Below are 16,153 nucleotides of genomic sequence, written 5' to 3'. Positions count from 1 at the left end.
CTAGCAGCGTAGGCCTTTTCTATTGCAACACCATGGGCTCTTCTTTCCTGGTAAACAAAGCAACCACCTCCCATTATTGGATGGACATTTTCTGGGTGAATTTATAGGGTAATAAGCTATGGGTGGCATTGGAATTTCCGTGACTAAACTATTTTCCTCCTACAATTTTCTTCGCTAGTATAATAGTGATACTCAATTATCCCTGTTGGATCAACCATCAAGGACAGCATTTATTGAGAATTCAAGAGTACACTGTTGTTCTCGTGTTCAGTCATCAGCTTTCCCTGATGTAGCAAATTGGCAGTGCACGCCATTGCCTTCACCAGTGAAGCTCGGGGCTTGCTGTATAGATGATGATTCTACTTCACCATGCAAGTCCATCTTAGGGCTTGTGCTATCCGACTCCAAGGCATATAACCTCTTCTGGCTATTTTCAAGTGCAGCCTCGAGTTCCATGATCCGGACTACCAGCCTTGATTGAATTACCTCATGAAGACGCAAGCTGAGCTCCTTGGGTGATACGGCATAGTTTGCTGTATCAATGGGATTAGTAGAACTTCCACTTGTGTCATCGTCTGAATCGGATAATTCGTCAGGTTTCTTATGACCCTCGTCTGGGCTTAGATCTCCCTCAACATCAAGCTCAAAGTTGGGGTCCATCTGCAGACAACAACGCAAAACGAAGTGTACATGCAATAAGGAACATGTTTAAATAGACTAGACATGCAACAGAAACTGAGACTTTGTTTAAACCAAGTATTGAATCATAACATAAAAGGTATAACTAGGTCTTAACTTCTTATCACTCACTTAAACTAGATCCATCGAGTCTAACAAAATTACCTCAATTAAATCGAGCATTCTCTCTAAACTAGATGATTTCATGTTTAGCTCCAACCTCTCTAGTTCAGCTTCAAGCTCTGCCTCAATTTTACTCATTGCCTCAGAGTTCGCTGCCTTCTCATCATCTGGCTCTCTGCCGTAAAATTTTATAGACTTGTCCGATTCCTTTTTCGTGGAAACTTCACTTGATGCGCTGTTGCTTGGCTTTTCAGTGGTTCCCTGGAAGCTTGAACCCTCACTAACAAGCTCCTCGTTTAAATCCTGGACCAAGTTCTCATTCTGCTTCAACAATTCATTTAAGTAGTCCACTTCTCTTTTATTTGCGGCAACATGAGACATTATTCCAACAGTTATCCCCAGGAAGAAAAGAAGCATTCTATCATAAGACCCTGCAGAAAGGAAAACCCGAAGCTCAAACAGAAGGAAAAGTTAACTTCAAAGGAAGACGCACAGTCATATAATCAGCATTTGGACTCAGAAACCAAATTCAATGGAACCAAAAACGTCAGAAATGAAAATGTAAAGCAAGCTCATGAGAACATGTGGAAAAGAACACAACCTTGTGAATAAAACAATCCACCAGTTACCCTTCTACTTGACCTGCTAAATCTCCTAGACTGTCCCATATCAAAATACTGCATCTGTTTTCTAGTAAGCATCAACGATCCCTTTTCTTTCTCTAACGGCATCTCTTGTCCAAAATCATGGCTACCTCTGATTATCCATGGCTGTGCCATTTCTGTAGATGAAGATGGTAGTGAAGCATATTCATATTCTTCAAACCCAATGTCTCCTCCATACAATTCAGGAGTGAGGATACTATCTGAAGAATCAAGGAATTTATTGATATACCCTCTAGACCTATTCCCAAGTTGCCTGTCCGCTGTTAACCTTCGAAACGAACTCACTTCTCGTTTGATAGAATCAGGCAACAATTCACTAGATAAATAAAGAAAGTAACCCCTTCCATAAGGCCGATGACTCTGTAACTGTATTTCGCCTTTAGTAGCACTACTACTTGGAACCCCTATAAAATCTCTACCTAATGATTCATCTGTTGCTGAATGCTTGCAGATACCTAATCTGCAAAAGGGGCAAGTTTGCTCCCGTATTCGTTGCAGTAAATTCCAGGACTGGGATTGGCTGTGAAAATAATCCAAAGAAAAGGATTCAAATGAGCGTTCTCTTAACCTCGCTGAAGAATTCTTGAAGTAATTAGCTTTTACTGCATATCCTGCACCAGCAGCTACGGCTACTACCCATAAATCCATAACCAGCCTTTCTCTTAACAAAGAAATCAATCAACAATAGACTCCAAGAACGACAATCAAGTTAGGATCTAAAATTAAAGCCACTAAATAACAAGTAGGCAGGGTTTATGAGAGAACAAAAACCCAATGGAAGAAGAAACTGAACATACTTGTTTGAAAAATACAAGATCAAGGCATCAACACAAAGGTAAACAAAGAGAAGCATTTTGATAAAGAAAGAGTCGTTCAATATTGCAGCTTTGGCTGCGGAAGAATGCAAACAAGATTTTGCCCCATGAAAAACCTTGAAAAGCACTTTTTGGCGTCATATGGTTCGACTTCTAGAATTCCAGGCCACTTAAATTTTTATCACCCAGGAAAAAAACTACACACGTAAATTGTTGATTGGTATCTTCTTGTTATCCATCTACTGACCAACAAAAGAACGTGGCCTGGAATGTTCAATGCCCCGTCGCAGAAAATGTTATGGGCAGGTCATATCATGCGCTGAAACAGCAGGTCCTTTTATTATATCATCTATCACCAACAAACGCTACCAATAATATGGCCTAATTAGGATTCCAGACAGTACTTCGAGCAAAAAAGAAAAAAAAAGAAAAATGCTTCCTATAAAACATGAAGAAATATAGACCGGAATCAAATGAAGGCCAGGTGAACACTTTCACGGTGAGACGGTAAGTTAAGCTAGCGACATCAAATATTTGACGAGTTGGGTGAAATTGTCATCTCTCCCCCTCCAAAAAAAAAAAAAAAACACACCTAGTCCTAGTGTACCGCACATGGACACGGGCCACTAATTGGATTTGGATTATTTGATACAAATAAGGTTTTTATTTTATAAATAAATTGCTGAAATTGTAGGTATTTACCAGTCTTCATGCTCGTATCTGAATGAATTTGTAAATCAGAGCAACTGCCTCTTGACATTTTTCAGTCTTGTGATTTTTGTAATTTAATCGTTATTGCTTTTTCATTTTTTTTCAAAAAAAAGAAGAAGAAAGAAAATGAAAAACGAGCCAGGGAAGATGTTTTATTCAGAGCTCTAAATGGCTATTATATGATTATACAACACACAGCAAAAGGCCAGCGCTCGACAACAAAAAACTACAAATCCACAAACAATGCTCAAAGAATTTTCTTCATAAATGCAGGTCAAGATGCTAGGGTCATACTTGGGCAGCTGTCCACGGTGCAGACCGTGATGTCTCTGTAGCCCCGAGATATCTTGAAAGAGTCATAAAACTTCCCATCCCTGCTTTTCTTGTACTCCAACAACAGGTTAGAATGGTCAAATGCTGTAAGTTTTACAAATCCGTAATCGTGGTCTTTAAAGTAGCTCCAAGTAGTATTAATGGGGGTGAAATCTGCAAGGCTTGCTCCTCCTCCACCCGCAACATGTATTGTTCCATTTAAGGCGCCCTTATAGTAGGATTTCTCTTTGCTTGTGCAAATATTCTATGGCAATAAACGGGAAAAACAAAATTAGGTCCAATGGTAAGTGAGGTGTTGAATATATAAATCCAGGTTGCAGGTTCATTTGACAATACTTGACATACATAAACATCGAGTAAATTGACAATTTTTACTAGAAATAAACTAACGTTGAGAGCCTGTTGTGCACTCACTTATTGCTTACAGGCTTGGACTGCTAGGCTTAGCACTTTTAAATTGAAATGCCTTCACTTTCAGATTAATGCAGATAGAGCAAAGGGAAATAACATGCTCAAGTGTCACAAGTGGAACTTTTTTGCATACCTGGTAAATGGGACATGTCCTTTCATAATTGTGAGCATGACCGTATATGGCTATATCAACCTTGTACTTCTGCCAAAGTTTTTGCAGGCTCTCCCTTCCCATAGGTTCCTCGAATGATCCTTCGTCAGCGTAAAAGGTGGAAAAAGAATAACCTAGCACCCGATGCGCAAGGAAAATTAGCCAGGGTTGCTTTTGTCTATCAACAGAAGCAAGGCAGTGCTCAATAAATTTGTATTGCTCTGTTGCCTCCCTCCAATCATGTTCTGTATCAGCTCTGCAAAATCTTAACATGCCATAATCAGTGGAATACCTGGTAGCAGGGATTCAGAGGATCAGCATATCCACTAAGAATTGCAGCAGAAACTAGGAATCCATTAATGGCACGTTCTTCTAGGATAAGAAAAAATAACTGAAATGTCTAAGAAAAAACCTCAGAATAACAGATTCCACTGAGGAAGAAACCAAAGAAGCCACAGTTTTTTTCTTCTTTGTTTACCATTAAAGAGGTTTGAACTAAATTACAAGTGAGAATAATCATAACACATTCGAGGTTAATTATATTAAAGTTTGTTCTGAAAAATTTCCCATACCAGAAATTAGCTCTGTTCTCAGCAGGGACATAGAACATTGTCTCAGCCAACACACCACATTCTCCTCCAGAATCCGAGTTTCCATAGAAGGATCCAGTTCCTGGCCAGTCACGCTCATGGTTACCACTGAAATAATACAACGAAAATCACCATATAAGATGAAGAAGGTGAATAATACAAGCGGAAAATAAAATTGTGACAAACCTTGCAACCATGTAAGGAACAGTTGATGCAATTGGCTCAACCTGTGCAGTAAACTGGTCCCACTGAGAAAGATACCCATTTGCATAGCATATATCGCCAATGTGGAAGACAATATCAATGTTTTTCAAGTCTTGACTAAGCTGCTTGGTAGTGTTAAGGGAGCCTCGCTGGTAATTGTTATATTCATTGGAGCCATCAGCTTCATCCTGCAAAGTAAAAAGTACTTCAAAAGGTGTACCAATGCTTGTGCAATGATTTGCTTACTATCTCTAATCATTAAAAAAAAAAGGAAAAGCTTTACACTCCTGAAACTGTGAAAGAAGATATAGCTTTATGACATACAGTGACGTTGACACAAGTATAAAGTTATTGAAGAAAGATATCAGTAATCTATGTCATTTAGACACGATAATGATGCATTTTTTCTTAAAGGAGTGAGAAAAATATAAATTGGAAAATTAAAAAAAGAAAGTTATGTGTCTTGGGGCACCAAATCCAGAAATGTTATTTAAAAATTGCAACATCAGTGTGCATCTCTTGCAAGTTATTAATGTTCCTGATGAGAATATCTGTTAAGGATGCGATTCTATATTTAGATGTGCATAATATTTGGGAGAAAATTTCAACCTTTCCCATGTCTCCAAAAATAACAACACGTTGTACAGAACTTTGACCCGGATATGGAGATGCTCTAAACTGGTACTCTTGACTCCAAACGTATGTACCATTGAATAATTTATGCCCAAGCTTGTATGTATACCTGCATAATCAGTAAGGCAGTAGATCTTTAACACAGTGCTAATCTTGTACAGATGATTAGTTTTGAGATGCTCATACTATTAGATGTGAGTGAGCTTCCTTTACTATCCTCTAAGTGCTCTATTGGAAACCATCACTTCATCAAACAATTCTAAGAACCAAAAATATTTGCATATAACTAATGTAGCTCGTGCATGCATTATGAATGACATTAATCCATTCCTATCAACAGAGCTTGGCCATTTATTATTTCAAGAGAAGTTAGCACACCAGAAATCAACATTGGTCCACAGAACATTGTAAGTTGCGATAAGGTATGACATACACAGCATTGGGCCATAACTCCTTCAGAAAACTTGTGTGTATAAATCCAGGATCACGCCACCCAACCGTCCTTGCTGGTGCACCTGCCCATATACATCTGACAAGGTGAATCATCTATCCATGGAAAAGAAGCAATCAAAACGTTTTTGAGAAAGCCAACCATATGGTAAACATTAAAAGATCTAGAGAACAACCAAGTTATAGGTGCAAGCTCAGATAATTAGGATTAAACTAAATTGATAAATTTTTACCAATATGCTAACCAACTCAACATAATGCAGCTAAATCTGTTGAAGTAGTTTTTTTCTATTTTCCAGTAAAAAAAGAGACAGCATAGCATCTCTGACATGCCAATTCTAGCTGATGTACACTTCTTTGCATAGATAATCATAACCAAGATAGACAAAGGGCTTTCATTCTAAGGTCACTTTTAGCCAGGTCTAAGTTCACAAGGTAAAAGAGCCACCCACCACACAAGCTGTTACGATCAAAAGTCAGTGTCCCAGCCAGGGAATGCATACGATCACCATCTTTTTGACCCCATTCAACAAAGGGTTCTGCCTCATTGATCCCATATCCACATGTCCATGTTACAGTCATCTGAGTTTGAAGTTCAGAACAAAGTTATAATGTCGAAGAAGAGTTAGCTTGACTACAATATAAAATATATTGTATAAACTGAGGCGACAAGGAAAAGATCCTTGATTTCTAACAAGCTTGCAACATTCATGAATAATTCATCAAAAAATGTGATAAAAAAAACCCTTTGCTGTTTCAAGTTTTTATATATGCAACGAAGAACTTCAGATTCTCCTCTATGTATCACATGTGAACTTTTGGATAGAAACGAAAGGAAAATTAGGCTTACTTCATTCCATATCTTTCCTTGTGCTAAGCGTGGGTAAACTGGTGCATTTGGATTGGTAAAAGCAACTTTATTTGATACTGCCATCAGCTTGGGCTATATGAAAGAACAGATAATTAGATCAAATTTGCAGCATGATTAACCATGGTGGAATGCAACCAACAACTGTACTCATCAAATAAATTTGAGATTATGGGATAACAGCGAAACTGTGAGAAAAAAAGTGCACATATTCAACCAAAATATTTTCCAAATAAATGATTGCATCCTTAAGGCCTTCCAGCTGATACTTCAAAATAGAAGGAAATGTGTAAGAATCAAACTCCTACATACAGCAGTGAGAGACTAGCATACCAACAATCTCCCACACACACAAAGTAACATTAGTTAAGCTTGTGATACAATGATGGAAAGCGATTATTATACTGTTCTTCCTTGCATGAGCTCCGCAGAACTGAATTAGGAAGGAAGTTTTACACAACAGAATTGAAATATGAAAAGAAGATTAGTTGGAAAATCAATCAATGGTGCCAATTACTTAATCTGGAATTCTTTATTTATCACCTTACAAGTAAAGAGAGGATAGAAAGTCAGAAGCATACATTTGATAAACCTCCAGAAAAAAGCACAGAAGAGAAATCTGATCTCTGGTTAATTAACTGAAGCCTCAACGACCCCTTTCCTGTTTTTCTGTATCCTGGACTACTGTAGTTTGCATACTGATACTGCAAGATTAATCAAGTGTATTGGTATCCCTTATCACTTCAAGAAAGAGATACATTAAAGAGCAAAAATCTCGCGGCAGGGAGGCCAGGATGAACCTTAATAGGTGCAGTACACAAAAATGGAGGAGCTAACTTCGAGCCATCATCAGGGGTGCAGGTGGAGGCAGTGGAAATTGATAAAAAGTAAGCACTGTCAAATCGGTACATGATGTGTTGAATTCATTCAAACACTCACCAGAATATCAATGAAAGCATCCCAGATTTTGAAAATAGCAAAAATCAAGAAGCCGGGCCAGTTTCAAGATGCAAAAAATCCTCATACCTGAAATCAGCAGGAGAAAACACTCCTATCCAATCATCAATTGATGGGTTTGGAGACGCATACTCCAATGTCACCCACTCAAAATTTTGCCCCTACAGCTGTGAAAGAAATTTTCAATCGCATAACAAATTGTTTTCTCCATAGTGTTAGACCTCGGTCATCGCATCACTCAATTCAAAACCCAAATCCATATCAGTCACCAAAATATGTACATAACAAGGACCCAACTTGCAATAAAAAAAAGAAGCTTCGCTCATATATGGAAGCTGAATAAAAGAACCGGTGCTGCAAAAGCCTACCTTGAGTCCAAGAATTGAAGGAGAGGCCTTAACATAAGCATTTTCACTAAGATGAAGTTCTGTGTTTTGAACAACAATTCTTGAAAGAGGCTGCTCTCCATGTGAAGTTGTCACTTGTAGAAGAGTTGCGAGAACCAAGAAAAATGCAAAGAATACAAGTCCTAATCCTCTCATCATCGGAACCCAATATCTGCCCATTCAAAGAAAAAAAAATCAATCCATAAAAAATGAAAAGCTAACCTGTAAAACAACTCATGAAATGAGGTTATTTTTTAAACAATGACAGAAAGACTAACCCAGCAATACTGTGAATATATCAAGTAACGTAAGGACTGAACTATAATCAAGCAAAAGAAATGAAGTAAACAAATCACTAACCTGTAAAACAAGACCAATTTGCTAGTTAACGTATAGTAAAACATAAAAGAAAGAATAAAAGGGTCGCGATATGAATGGAGTTAGCAAGTAGGAGGAGGAGGAGGTGGAGGGGTGGGATGGCAAATTATAGGAGTAGTAGGGTAAATATAAACAGGCTTGGAATCTTCTTTTGGAGATTCCAGTAACTTTCCGAAAATGGTGGGCAGAAACTCAACCGTGTTGAGGCTGCCTGGCCGTAGAACTATATCGCCGGATGCATGAGACGGGGTGTGGACACCACACTTCACCGCTTTTCTGCCATCTATTTGTAGTTTTTCCCCCCTTTATAATGCTATTCTATGCTTTTTTACCAAAAAAGGAAAAAATGGCCACGCTTAAGTGAATTAGGCGCGCCTTTTTTCTCTTTATTATTTATATATAAAAAAAAAAGTTGGTTGGTAGTGCCTTTTATTCCGTTATTTTTTTATTTTGAAAAAAGCCATTTATTCTGTTATTAAAATGAAATAAAATCACACCATCTAGATTGTAGCCCAGTGATAAAAGCTTGGGATCAAGAAGTTTACTCCCTTTGTGGTCTCAGGTTCGAGCTTTGTGGTTGCTCATATAATGGTCACTGGAGGCTTACATGGTCGTTAACTTCAGGGCCCGTGAGATTAGTCGAGGTACACGCAAGCTAGCCCACCCACATTAAACTAAAAAAAAATAAAAATAGGATAAAATCAAAAGTTATGCTTTGAAGTTACATGAAGTTTTTCTTTTCGTTTTTTTTTTTGGGTGGGGAATCATTGCTTAGAAGCCAAGTATAAGTACTATATTATTCTAAAACCATAATTCTGTCTCAGTGTTAAACTGGTATGTGATTTTTATGATAGAATGATATTTTATATTTATGATTTCGAGAAATTAACCTAAAAAATTATCAGGTTTAATAATAATATCTAAAAAATATGTTAATAAAAAAATTATTAAATTTAATAATAATACCAAAAAAAATTTCTAAAACCTATTTTTTATATATATTTAAACAATTTTTGGTCGCCCGGAATAGAACCCAGCATACAGACTAGTAAGACACGTAAAAACTGATTTGGTCCAATTATTCATGGAAGAATAAAAATCTGATTAGCAGTACTGATATCTTGGCTTAATTCTGCATTCTGAAACTTACGAACACTGCCGTGCAGGCCACAAGGCCACACGTCAAGTAATGAATTGGAATCCTTAGTAATTGATGTTGTACGGGGTGTTTAAGAGTATAGTTGTTGATGTTTTTTAAAGTATTTTTTATTTGAAAATATATTAAAATAATATTTTTTATTTTTAAAAAATATTTTTAAAATTAGTACATTAAAATGATCTGAAAATACTAGAAAATATTAGTTTAAAATAAAAAAAATTAATTTTTTTTTAAATACTTTTAGAATACAAAAATAAATAAGGTTCGGGGAATCACATCCAATTGCAAAATGTATGAATGGGATCAACGGAGAATTTTAACACTTTTAATAATAATAAATAAAATAAAAACCTCGACAAATGATTCCAAATCTTGCTTCTTTCTTTCTTTCTTTCTTTCACATTGAAACCTTCTTGACGAAAATACATAGGACAGGGAATGCATATTATCATGGTGTTTATTTGATATTTTACGTGTCAGCCAGGACATATTATCCATTTTAAACCTTTAACAAAATGGAACATAAAATCATGAATTGCAGCAAGCTAGGAGAATGCAGAATCTGGACATTTTCAAGAAGATTTTCCTGTCAATTAGAGAGTAAATTGCTGCATTTGACCTACGAGCTCTAGGCCAGCTCTCGGAGATCTTTCATTTCCAATCTTCAAATAGAAATTAGCAGCCACAAGAGCAAGAGACCTGGATAGCAATAGAAGATTAAAAACGAGAAAGTAATGGGCACATGTAACTGGTATATATGTAAAGAAAGGAGAATAGCAACCAGAAAAGAAAAACTAGTACGAGCATCCCGTTTATTTTTTGGGGGCAAGTGCCCCACAAACTTGAAAAGATCAGAGCATTATGCAGCTGAAACCCTATGCAAGGCTCTCTTCTCTTTCTTTTTTACTTTCAACAAGCAGTGATCGGTTGAAGACATGAATAGACTCAGTTGCTTAATTTTTAATAATCAAATAATAAGGCCTGTGAAATTGTATCTCACCCAAATCTGCTGGCAGCACATTTAGAACGCAAAAATAAAAGGAAAAGGAAAAAGAAAATCTGTGCAGGCAACAATTCGAGATTCCAGACATATATTCAATAAATAAATAACGGATAGACCAGTTTGATGACCTCTTCTTTCTTTATTTGTTCCTTTTTCCCCCTTTCCCTGGCTAATCTGACGTTCTCTAGCTAGGTGCCATGATTTATTTCCAAGATATAATTGCGGGAACAGGAAAAGGTATTTTGTAAAGCAAACAGTAGCAAAAAAATCCAAAGCATGAGAAGACTTTTTGTGCTCAAGCTGATCGGAATAAAAAGTAAAGCTTGACAAAAGACACTATACCTCCAAAGCTGAGCTTGTTTAGAATTTTTGACTCCCGTGTCCCGCTCCACGCATAGCCTAATCAATCAAAGGCACGCATCAGCACACAGACTCGTACAGAAAGAGAACATGAAGAACAGCTCACCTATCCTACTGGATTAGACTTCATGGTTGAACAGAAAAAGGGAACAGTGTGAACTTTGAACTAACCTTGGCCAAAACAACTGGTTGAGGTGTTCTTCCCATTCTCACAAACGCAAGCAAATGACTGATCAAAACCTGTAAATCCACACAAGCCCCCACTGGTTTCGCAATCCTTGCATACATTAGAATAGTATGAATCATTATATTGAAGAGAAATCCCAAATTTCCATTTCATTGGATCCCCCTCACTTCCCCCAAAACTGTATACTGACGTATAAGAAGAGCATTGGAGCTTTGGAAGATCCAACGTATAGCCTGCTAGTTGAATAGGTGACTCGTAAACACAACAAGTTGAAGGTGGCGCATTCTGTGGCAACCCTATGCCTGTCACTCCCTTGCAAGAATATAGTCCTCTACATACACGGGAGCGCGACCCCATAGCACACAAATCTTCAGCTGGATCAAATAAAGGAGAATTGGTAGAGCATCCAAGCAAAACAAATATATTTTCCCCTGTTAAAGTGAAAGGACTAGCTCGATCCAGGCTAAAGCTTCCTGAGTTCTGCATTGAACTACAAGTAGACATGAAGGGATCTCTGATAATTAAGGTGCCACTTGAGTAATCGATATCTGAGACATTGTAAATGCCGGTCCCGGTAGAGAACTCTAGTGTGCCAGCGTTGCATCTTACATATCTAGCAAAGTCGGGGTGCCCACATCCAAATCCGGAGCCGAAGGGGTACTTCACTGATATCGTGCCACAAGTGTCATGACATGTGCCATTTATTGGGATAGGATTCACAGCAGCAGAGATGGTGAAATGGATGGGGAGGGAAAGAAGAATGCAGGTGACGATCCAAGCATTTGAGATGGATGGCATTGGTGAGAGTTAAGGAGAATTAATAATCAATAAGTTTAAAACACGGAGGAAACTTCACTAGAGAATATTGAAGTTATGTTTGGAAGGAGGGCTGGGTGTTCTTTTCGGTGGAGCTGATCAATTTCGAACTCCTTTTGCTTCCTAAAAAGCAAACCATACACATGTGGGTTCAAGCTGTAAAGCAACGTACATCCTAGTAGAAGACCCATCAAACAGTAAAGAAGAGAAACAAGCTTGATAATGTGAACAGGATTACCAGTAACTATCAAGTAGTTCCAGTGGAAGTGTAACAAGTTTTTTTGAAGAAAAACGATATTTTACAGCCCATTCAAACAGCGATATGATTTCCAATTTACAAGAATAACTAGAGTTTCACACTGGATATCAAGAATTCGAATATCTATTTCAATACAAAATGATACATACTAAAACACAGAAAGGTTTAAAGCCACTAAAACGAAATGTCATCCTAAAAAGCTAACAAGGTTTACCTTGCTTTCTTAGCTATCGAAATTTATTTAAGAGCTCAACAGAACTCTGGAATGGACAAGGAAAAAAAAACTCCCTACAAGTGATTGCTTCAGCTGATTCATCCATCAATAGTGAATCTAGTTCCAGTCTGGAGATATGGCCAAGTAAAATGCCCTCTCAAGCAAGACACAATAAGGAAGTTATGATGCAATTGATTGAAATAAGCACTGCACTAGCCTCGCCACAGGAGACAGTCCTTTACAGTATCCTGTATCATGACTAGAAGCCAGAGGGAACTCAGAATTATCTGGAAGCTAGTCCATTCACATCATCCGAATAAAAGAATACAAATTTCATTTCCCTAAAGATCCTTCAAATCACTTTCATTTGATTTTGATGGAATTTAAGCAAACCGAAATCCTTGCAGTGTGAGCAGATTTTTCAGCAAGCTGCTTCTGCATTCACCATGCATTTGAACCAGCCCGATTTTCAGAAGCATTCCTATAGCCCACAGTCACATATCTTGGCAACATTCATGCATTCAAACCAGCCCAATTTCAGAACTACTCTTGTTCCCCAAAGGTCATGCATCCCTTCCAGTTTAAATGTTTATACAGCCTCTACTATGCCAAAAATTATATGCCAAGGGAATAAAGTACTGAGTGACTCTTATGTTCATTGGAAAGAGCTTAAAGATTGAAAGTAGGTGCTTCAAATTTGAACTCTAAACATTGTGGTAAAACCTGCGAGCAAAAGCTCAAGCAGATAACTACCACGGGACATCCTTGAAACTCATGTATTTAGACCCACCCAATTCTTAAAAGCAATAAGTGCTTCCATTTTTCGGAAGTTCCTCTTTCTCAACTTTGATACTTTCAGCTTCTTATGACTCTCCATGAACGCTTGCTTGTACCTCCATTTATCCACAAAAATCTTCATCTCCTGAGATTTTTCTACGACTTGCATCACTGCATCAAAGAAACCTCCTTTCACCATAGCATATAGGAATGCATCAACCAAACTTTGATCAAATTTAATACCCTTCTCTTTATCCGGTGAGACCTTTCGCTTAACCTCATTCCAGAGCATCAAAACACCAAAATATTTCTCTGCAGTCACATACCCATTAATTAGGGACAAATATGTTTGGTCATTTGGTTCAAACTGTAGGAAAGTCATTCTTCTGAAAGTCCTCTTCGCATCCTCTAACCGCCCAGCTTTACAAAAAGCATGAATAATTGAATTCCAGTCATGAGTTTTCACTTCAACTCGAGGGTCCTCAACGATTTCATCTAAAAAAGCAGCCATTAGTTCAGGACGTTGTTTTTCCATTAAACCTGTCATAATTGTCAAATAACTTCCTTTCAATTCAGCTATTCCCTCTCTCATGTCCCTAAACAAAGTAAAAGCTGACTGGAAATCTTGGCTTGTCATTGATGCTTCAATTAGTGCATCATAGCTCCCCTCATCTAATTGAAGCCCTTTGTTGCTAATATCCATGACCAGCTGTGTAGCTTCAGCTGTTCTATACTCTTTGCAGTATGCCTTCAAGATTGGCAGAAAGACCCCAAGTCCCACAGAACCACCTTGAGCATCCATTTCATCAACAATACTGTGCGCCTTATCTGATAATCTAAGATTAACACAGGCACTAATAATACCAAACCCAGTTGATTTATCCGCAGCAATAGTTGCTGACTCCAACTTCTGAGCTTCAATGATCAAGTTTGCTAAACCCTTGATACCTCCATCTTTCATAAATCCTTTAACCACCTGACAATAAGTTTCCTCGCTAAAATTCAAATCTAGTCCACCTTGTTCCCTCAAACTACGTAGAATAGTTTCCGAAACAGCCTCAAAACTCCCTGACTTTACATACCCCCTAATCAAATAACTAAAAAATAACTTTTTATTCGAAAAACCAAAGCCACTCATTAAACCGTTTAACTCGATTATCTTATCTTGAAACCCCTTCAGTGCATACAAATAAGCAAGAAACCCAAAACTCAATTCATCAGGCTTAATACCCAGCACGGACATAGTTTCAATAACCTTTTCAGCTTCACTAACAGACTCAAGTTCGCAACAACACCCTTCTAGAGCCACATTACAAGCATCCATATCAGGTTTCATAAAATCCAATTTCTCATCAATAGCAATTCTACAACTTTCTTCAAAAACTTTCAAAAAGGCAATAACTTTATCATTTTTTCTACTAATTTCAATGAGAATATCACCCCACAGTCGAAAAGGCATAAAAAACCTGTTCTTAAACATACATTTGATTAAAGCAAAAGCAGGAGCAGCAGTATTGGCACGTACCATTGAACCAAGAAACAGTTGTACCGTTTCAAAATCTAAACTTTTTGGGTTCTTCTCAATAACGTAAACAATAGAAGCAAATGCCCTTTTGAGATTGATGGTGTCATTGAGAGAGGAAAGGTGTGTGATGAGTGAGTTAGTGAGAGACTTGGACGGGAAAGCTGAGTTTGAGGTTAATGACTTGAAAGACGCCCATGCCTCATTAGTGTTGTTAGTGATGAGGGACTTGTGAAGGGTGGATTCTAGATTGGTTATGTGATCTTGTGTTAAGATTTTCGGGGTTTGTCTGTTGGTGGTGGTGGCGGGGTTTGTGGTTGACGGTGGAGTCTTTTTAAGGGCAAAGATGGTGGGTTGCAAGAAAGAGTATAAATTTGGGATTTCGGGTGTGGTGCTGAAGGATCGGCGTCGAAGCAAAGGGAACACTCTTCTCAACATTGTTTGATCACTGCGAATGTGTGACTTCTGTGTGTAGCCGCAGTTTTTGTTAAATGGATGGGAGTGAATTTTAAATTAATAATCTATTCAATAGGTTATCAACAGCTGGAATAGCTCAGTTGGCTAGAGCGTGTGGCTGTTAACCACAAGGTCGGAGGTTCAAGCCCTCCTTCTAGCGTTGAAAAGCTTTTAACACACTTTTTGAAAATCATTTGATTTGATCTTGAAAAATTTTGACACTCGATCGTTGGATTTTTATGTTTTTTAAAATAAAAACTAAAACATTTTCTGTTTTTATTTCTTTAAAAAAAAGAAAAAAGAGGAGAATGATACCAAAGGTGGCCTGATATTTTAGAGTTTTCAATGATCAAATTAATATAATATTTTTTAAATGGATATGAGTTCAATCAAACTTTTATAAGAGCATTAAATTAGAGTTTTTAAGTTTTTCCAAATAAATCCATTCCCTCTTGTATTTCTTCAATACTCCATGACAAAATTTAGAAACTTGATATTTGTGTTTTTTTCAATAAAAAATTATAACGAGTTTTGGTATGTGATGAAGTTGAGAGAAAACTTATATAAAATTGTACTTTTTATAGTTTGCGGGTCAAGATTTATAAGTTAGATTTTAAGTCTTGTATTTGGATTTGAGTTTTTTTTTTTAACAAATAAATCTCGTGAAACGAGAATTCTCTTATGCATAGATGGGTAATGATAGGAGAAAGATAATGTAAAGAAATTTGATTCTTGCAACGTAAGAGGAAGTCTTGCAATGCAAATATAGAATCAAGAAAAAATGTAGAGAAATATCTGGTATCATAAATTTGTTATCTAATAAGATTTTTTGTTTTATATAATGGTGATCTAAAATATTTATAAATCTTGGTCGTGTTGACTCATCTTAAATATAAAAAGTGGTGTTATGATCTATCGGTAAAAATATTAGTATTCATCATCAATTATAATGCTTGACATTGTTATTGACAGAAGACTAGGTAAATGTCAATGATATGTTGATGACAAATAAATAAATAACTAAAACAAAAGAAGGATTTACTATAG

At 37.1% G+C, this 16,153-nt stretch overlaps 4 protein-coding genes and 1 non-coding gene across 8 annotated transcripts; 1 reads left to right on the top strand and 4 right to left on the bottom strand.

Moving 5' to 3' along the window:
• Positions 1-186: 186 nt before the first annotated feature.
• Positions 187-2,574, bottom strand: LOC7471061 (uncharacterized). The gene is made up of 3 exons (XM_002311306.4): positions 1,403-2,574; positions 844-1,232; positions 187-660 (listed from the first exon to the last, which is right to left on the bottom strand). Exons 1-3 carry the CDS (start codon positions 2,112-2,114, stop codon positions 268-270), a joined length of 1,494 nt encoding a protein of 497 aa, XP_002311342.1. The 5' UTR covers positions 2,115-2,574; the 3' UTR covers positions 187-267.
• Positions 2,575-3,119: 545 nt separating this feature from the next.
• LOC7471060 (probable inactive purple acid phosphatase 1) lies at positions 3,120-8,654 on the bottom strand. Of its 4 annotated transcripts, none has more exons than XM_002311305.4 (13): positions 8,336-8,654; positions 7,958-8,147; positions 7,659-7,750; positions 7,433-7,526; positions 7,214-7,336; positions 6,615-6,707; positions 6,217-6,346; positions 5,748-5,829; positions 5,291-5,423; positions 4,664-4,869; positions 4,460-4,585; positions 3,870-4,179; positions 3,120-3,569 (listed from the first exon to the last, which is right to left on the bottom strand). In XM_002311305.4, the coding sequence occupies exons 1-13, from the start codon at positions 8,377-8,379 to the stop codon at positions 3,267-3,269; spliced, it is 1,926 nt and encodes a 641-aa protein (XP_002311341.3). In that variant the 5' UTR covers positions 8,380-8,654; the 3' UTR covers positions 3,120-3,266. The 4 variants fall into 4 exon arrangements, with proteins under 4 accessions (XP_002311341.3, XP_024462835.1, XP_052311166.1 ...); XM_024607067.2 differs by having other exon boundaries at positions 7,433-7,502; positions 8,336-8,653; XM_052455206.1 differs by lacking the exon at positions 8,336-8,654 and adding an exon at positions 8,254-8,271.
• A 1,218-nt stretch (positions 8,655-9,872) lies between these two features.
• On the bottom strand, positions 9,873-14,790 carry LOC7471059 (wall-associated receptor kinase-like 6). Its single transcript, XM_002311304.4, has 4 exons — positions 14,654-14,790; positions 11,047-12,001; positions 10,858-10,914; positions 9,873-10,211 (listed from the first exon to the last, which is right to left on the bottom strand). Exons 2-4 carry the CDS (start codon positions 11,858-11,860, stop codon positions 10,177-10,179), a joined length of 906 nt encoding a protein of 301 aa, XP_002311340.3. The 5' UTR covers positions 11,861-12,001; positions 14,654-14,790; the 3' UTR covers positions 9,873-10,176.
• LOC7498211 (pentatricopeptide repeat-containing protein At1g69290) lies at positions 12,188-15,104 on the bottom strand. The gene has a single exon (XM_002311303.3). It carries the CDS (start codon positions 15,086-15,088, stop codon positions 13,124-13,126), a length of 1,965 nt encoding a protein of 654 aa, XP_002311339.1. The 5' UTR covers positions 15,089-15,104; the 3' UTR covers positions 12,188-13,123.
• Positions 15,105-15,192: 88 nt separating this feature from the next.
• Positions 15,193-15,266, top strand: TRNAN-GUU (transfer RNA asparagine (anticodon GUU)). The gene has a single exon. It is a non-coding gene; the product is annotated as a tRNA-Asn (tRNA).
• The last annotated feature ends 887 nt before the right edge of the window (positions 15,267-16,153 follow it).

This window comes from Populus trichocarpa, chromosome 8, assembly GCF_000002775.5.
Source record: "Populus trichocarpa isolate Nisqually-1 chromosome 8, P.trichocarpa_v4.1, whole genome shotgun sequence".
Taxonomy (NCBI): domain Eukaryota; kingdom Viridiplantae; phylum Streptophyta; class Magnoliopsida; order Malpighiales; family Salicaceae; genus Populus; species Populus trichocarpa.
The sequence above is the reverse complement of the archived record's forward strand: the minus strand, read 5'-3'. Positions and strand labels throughout refer to the sequence as shown.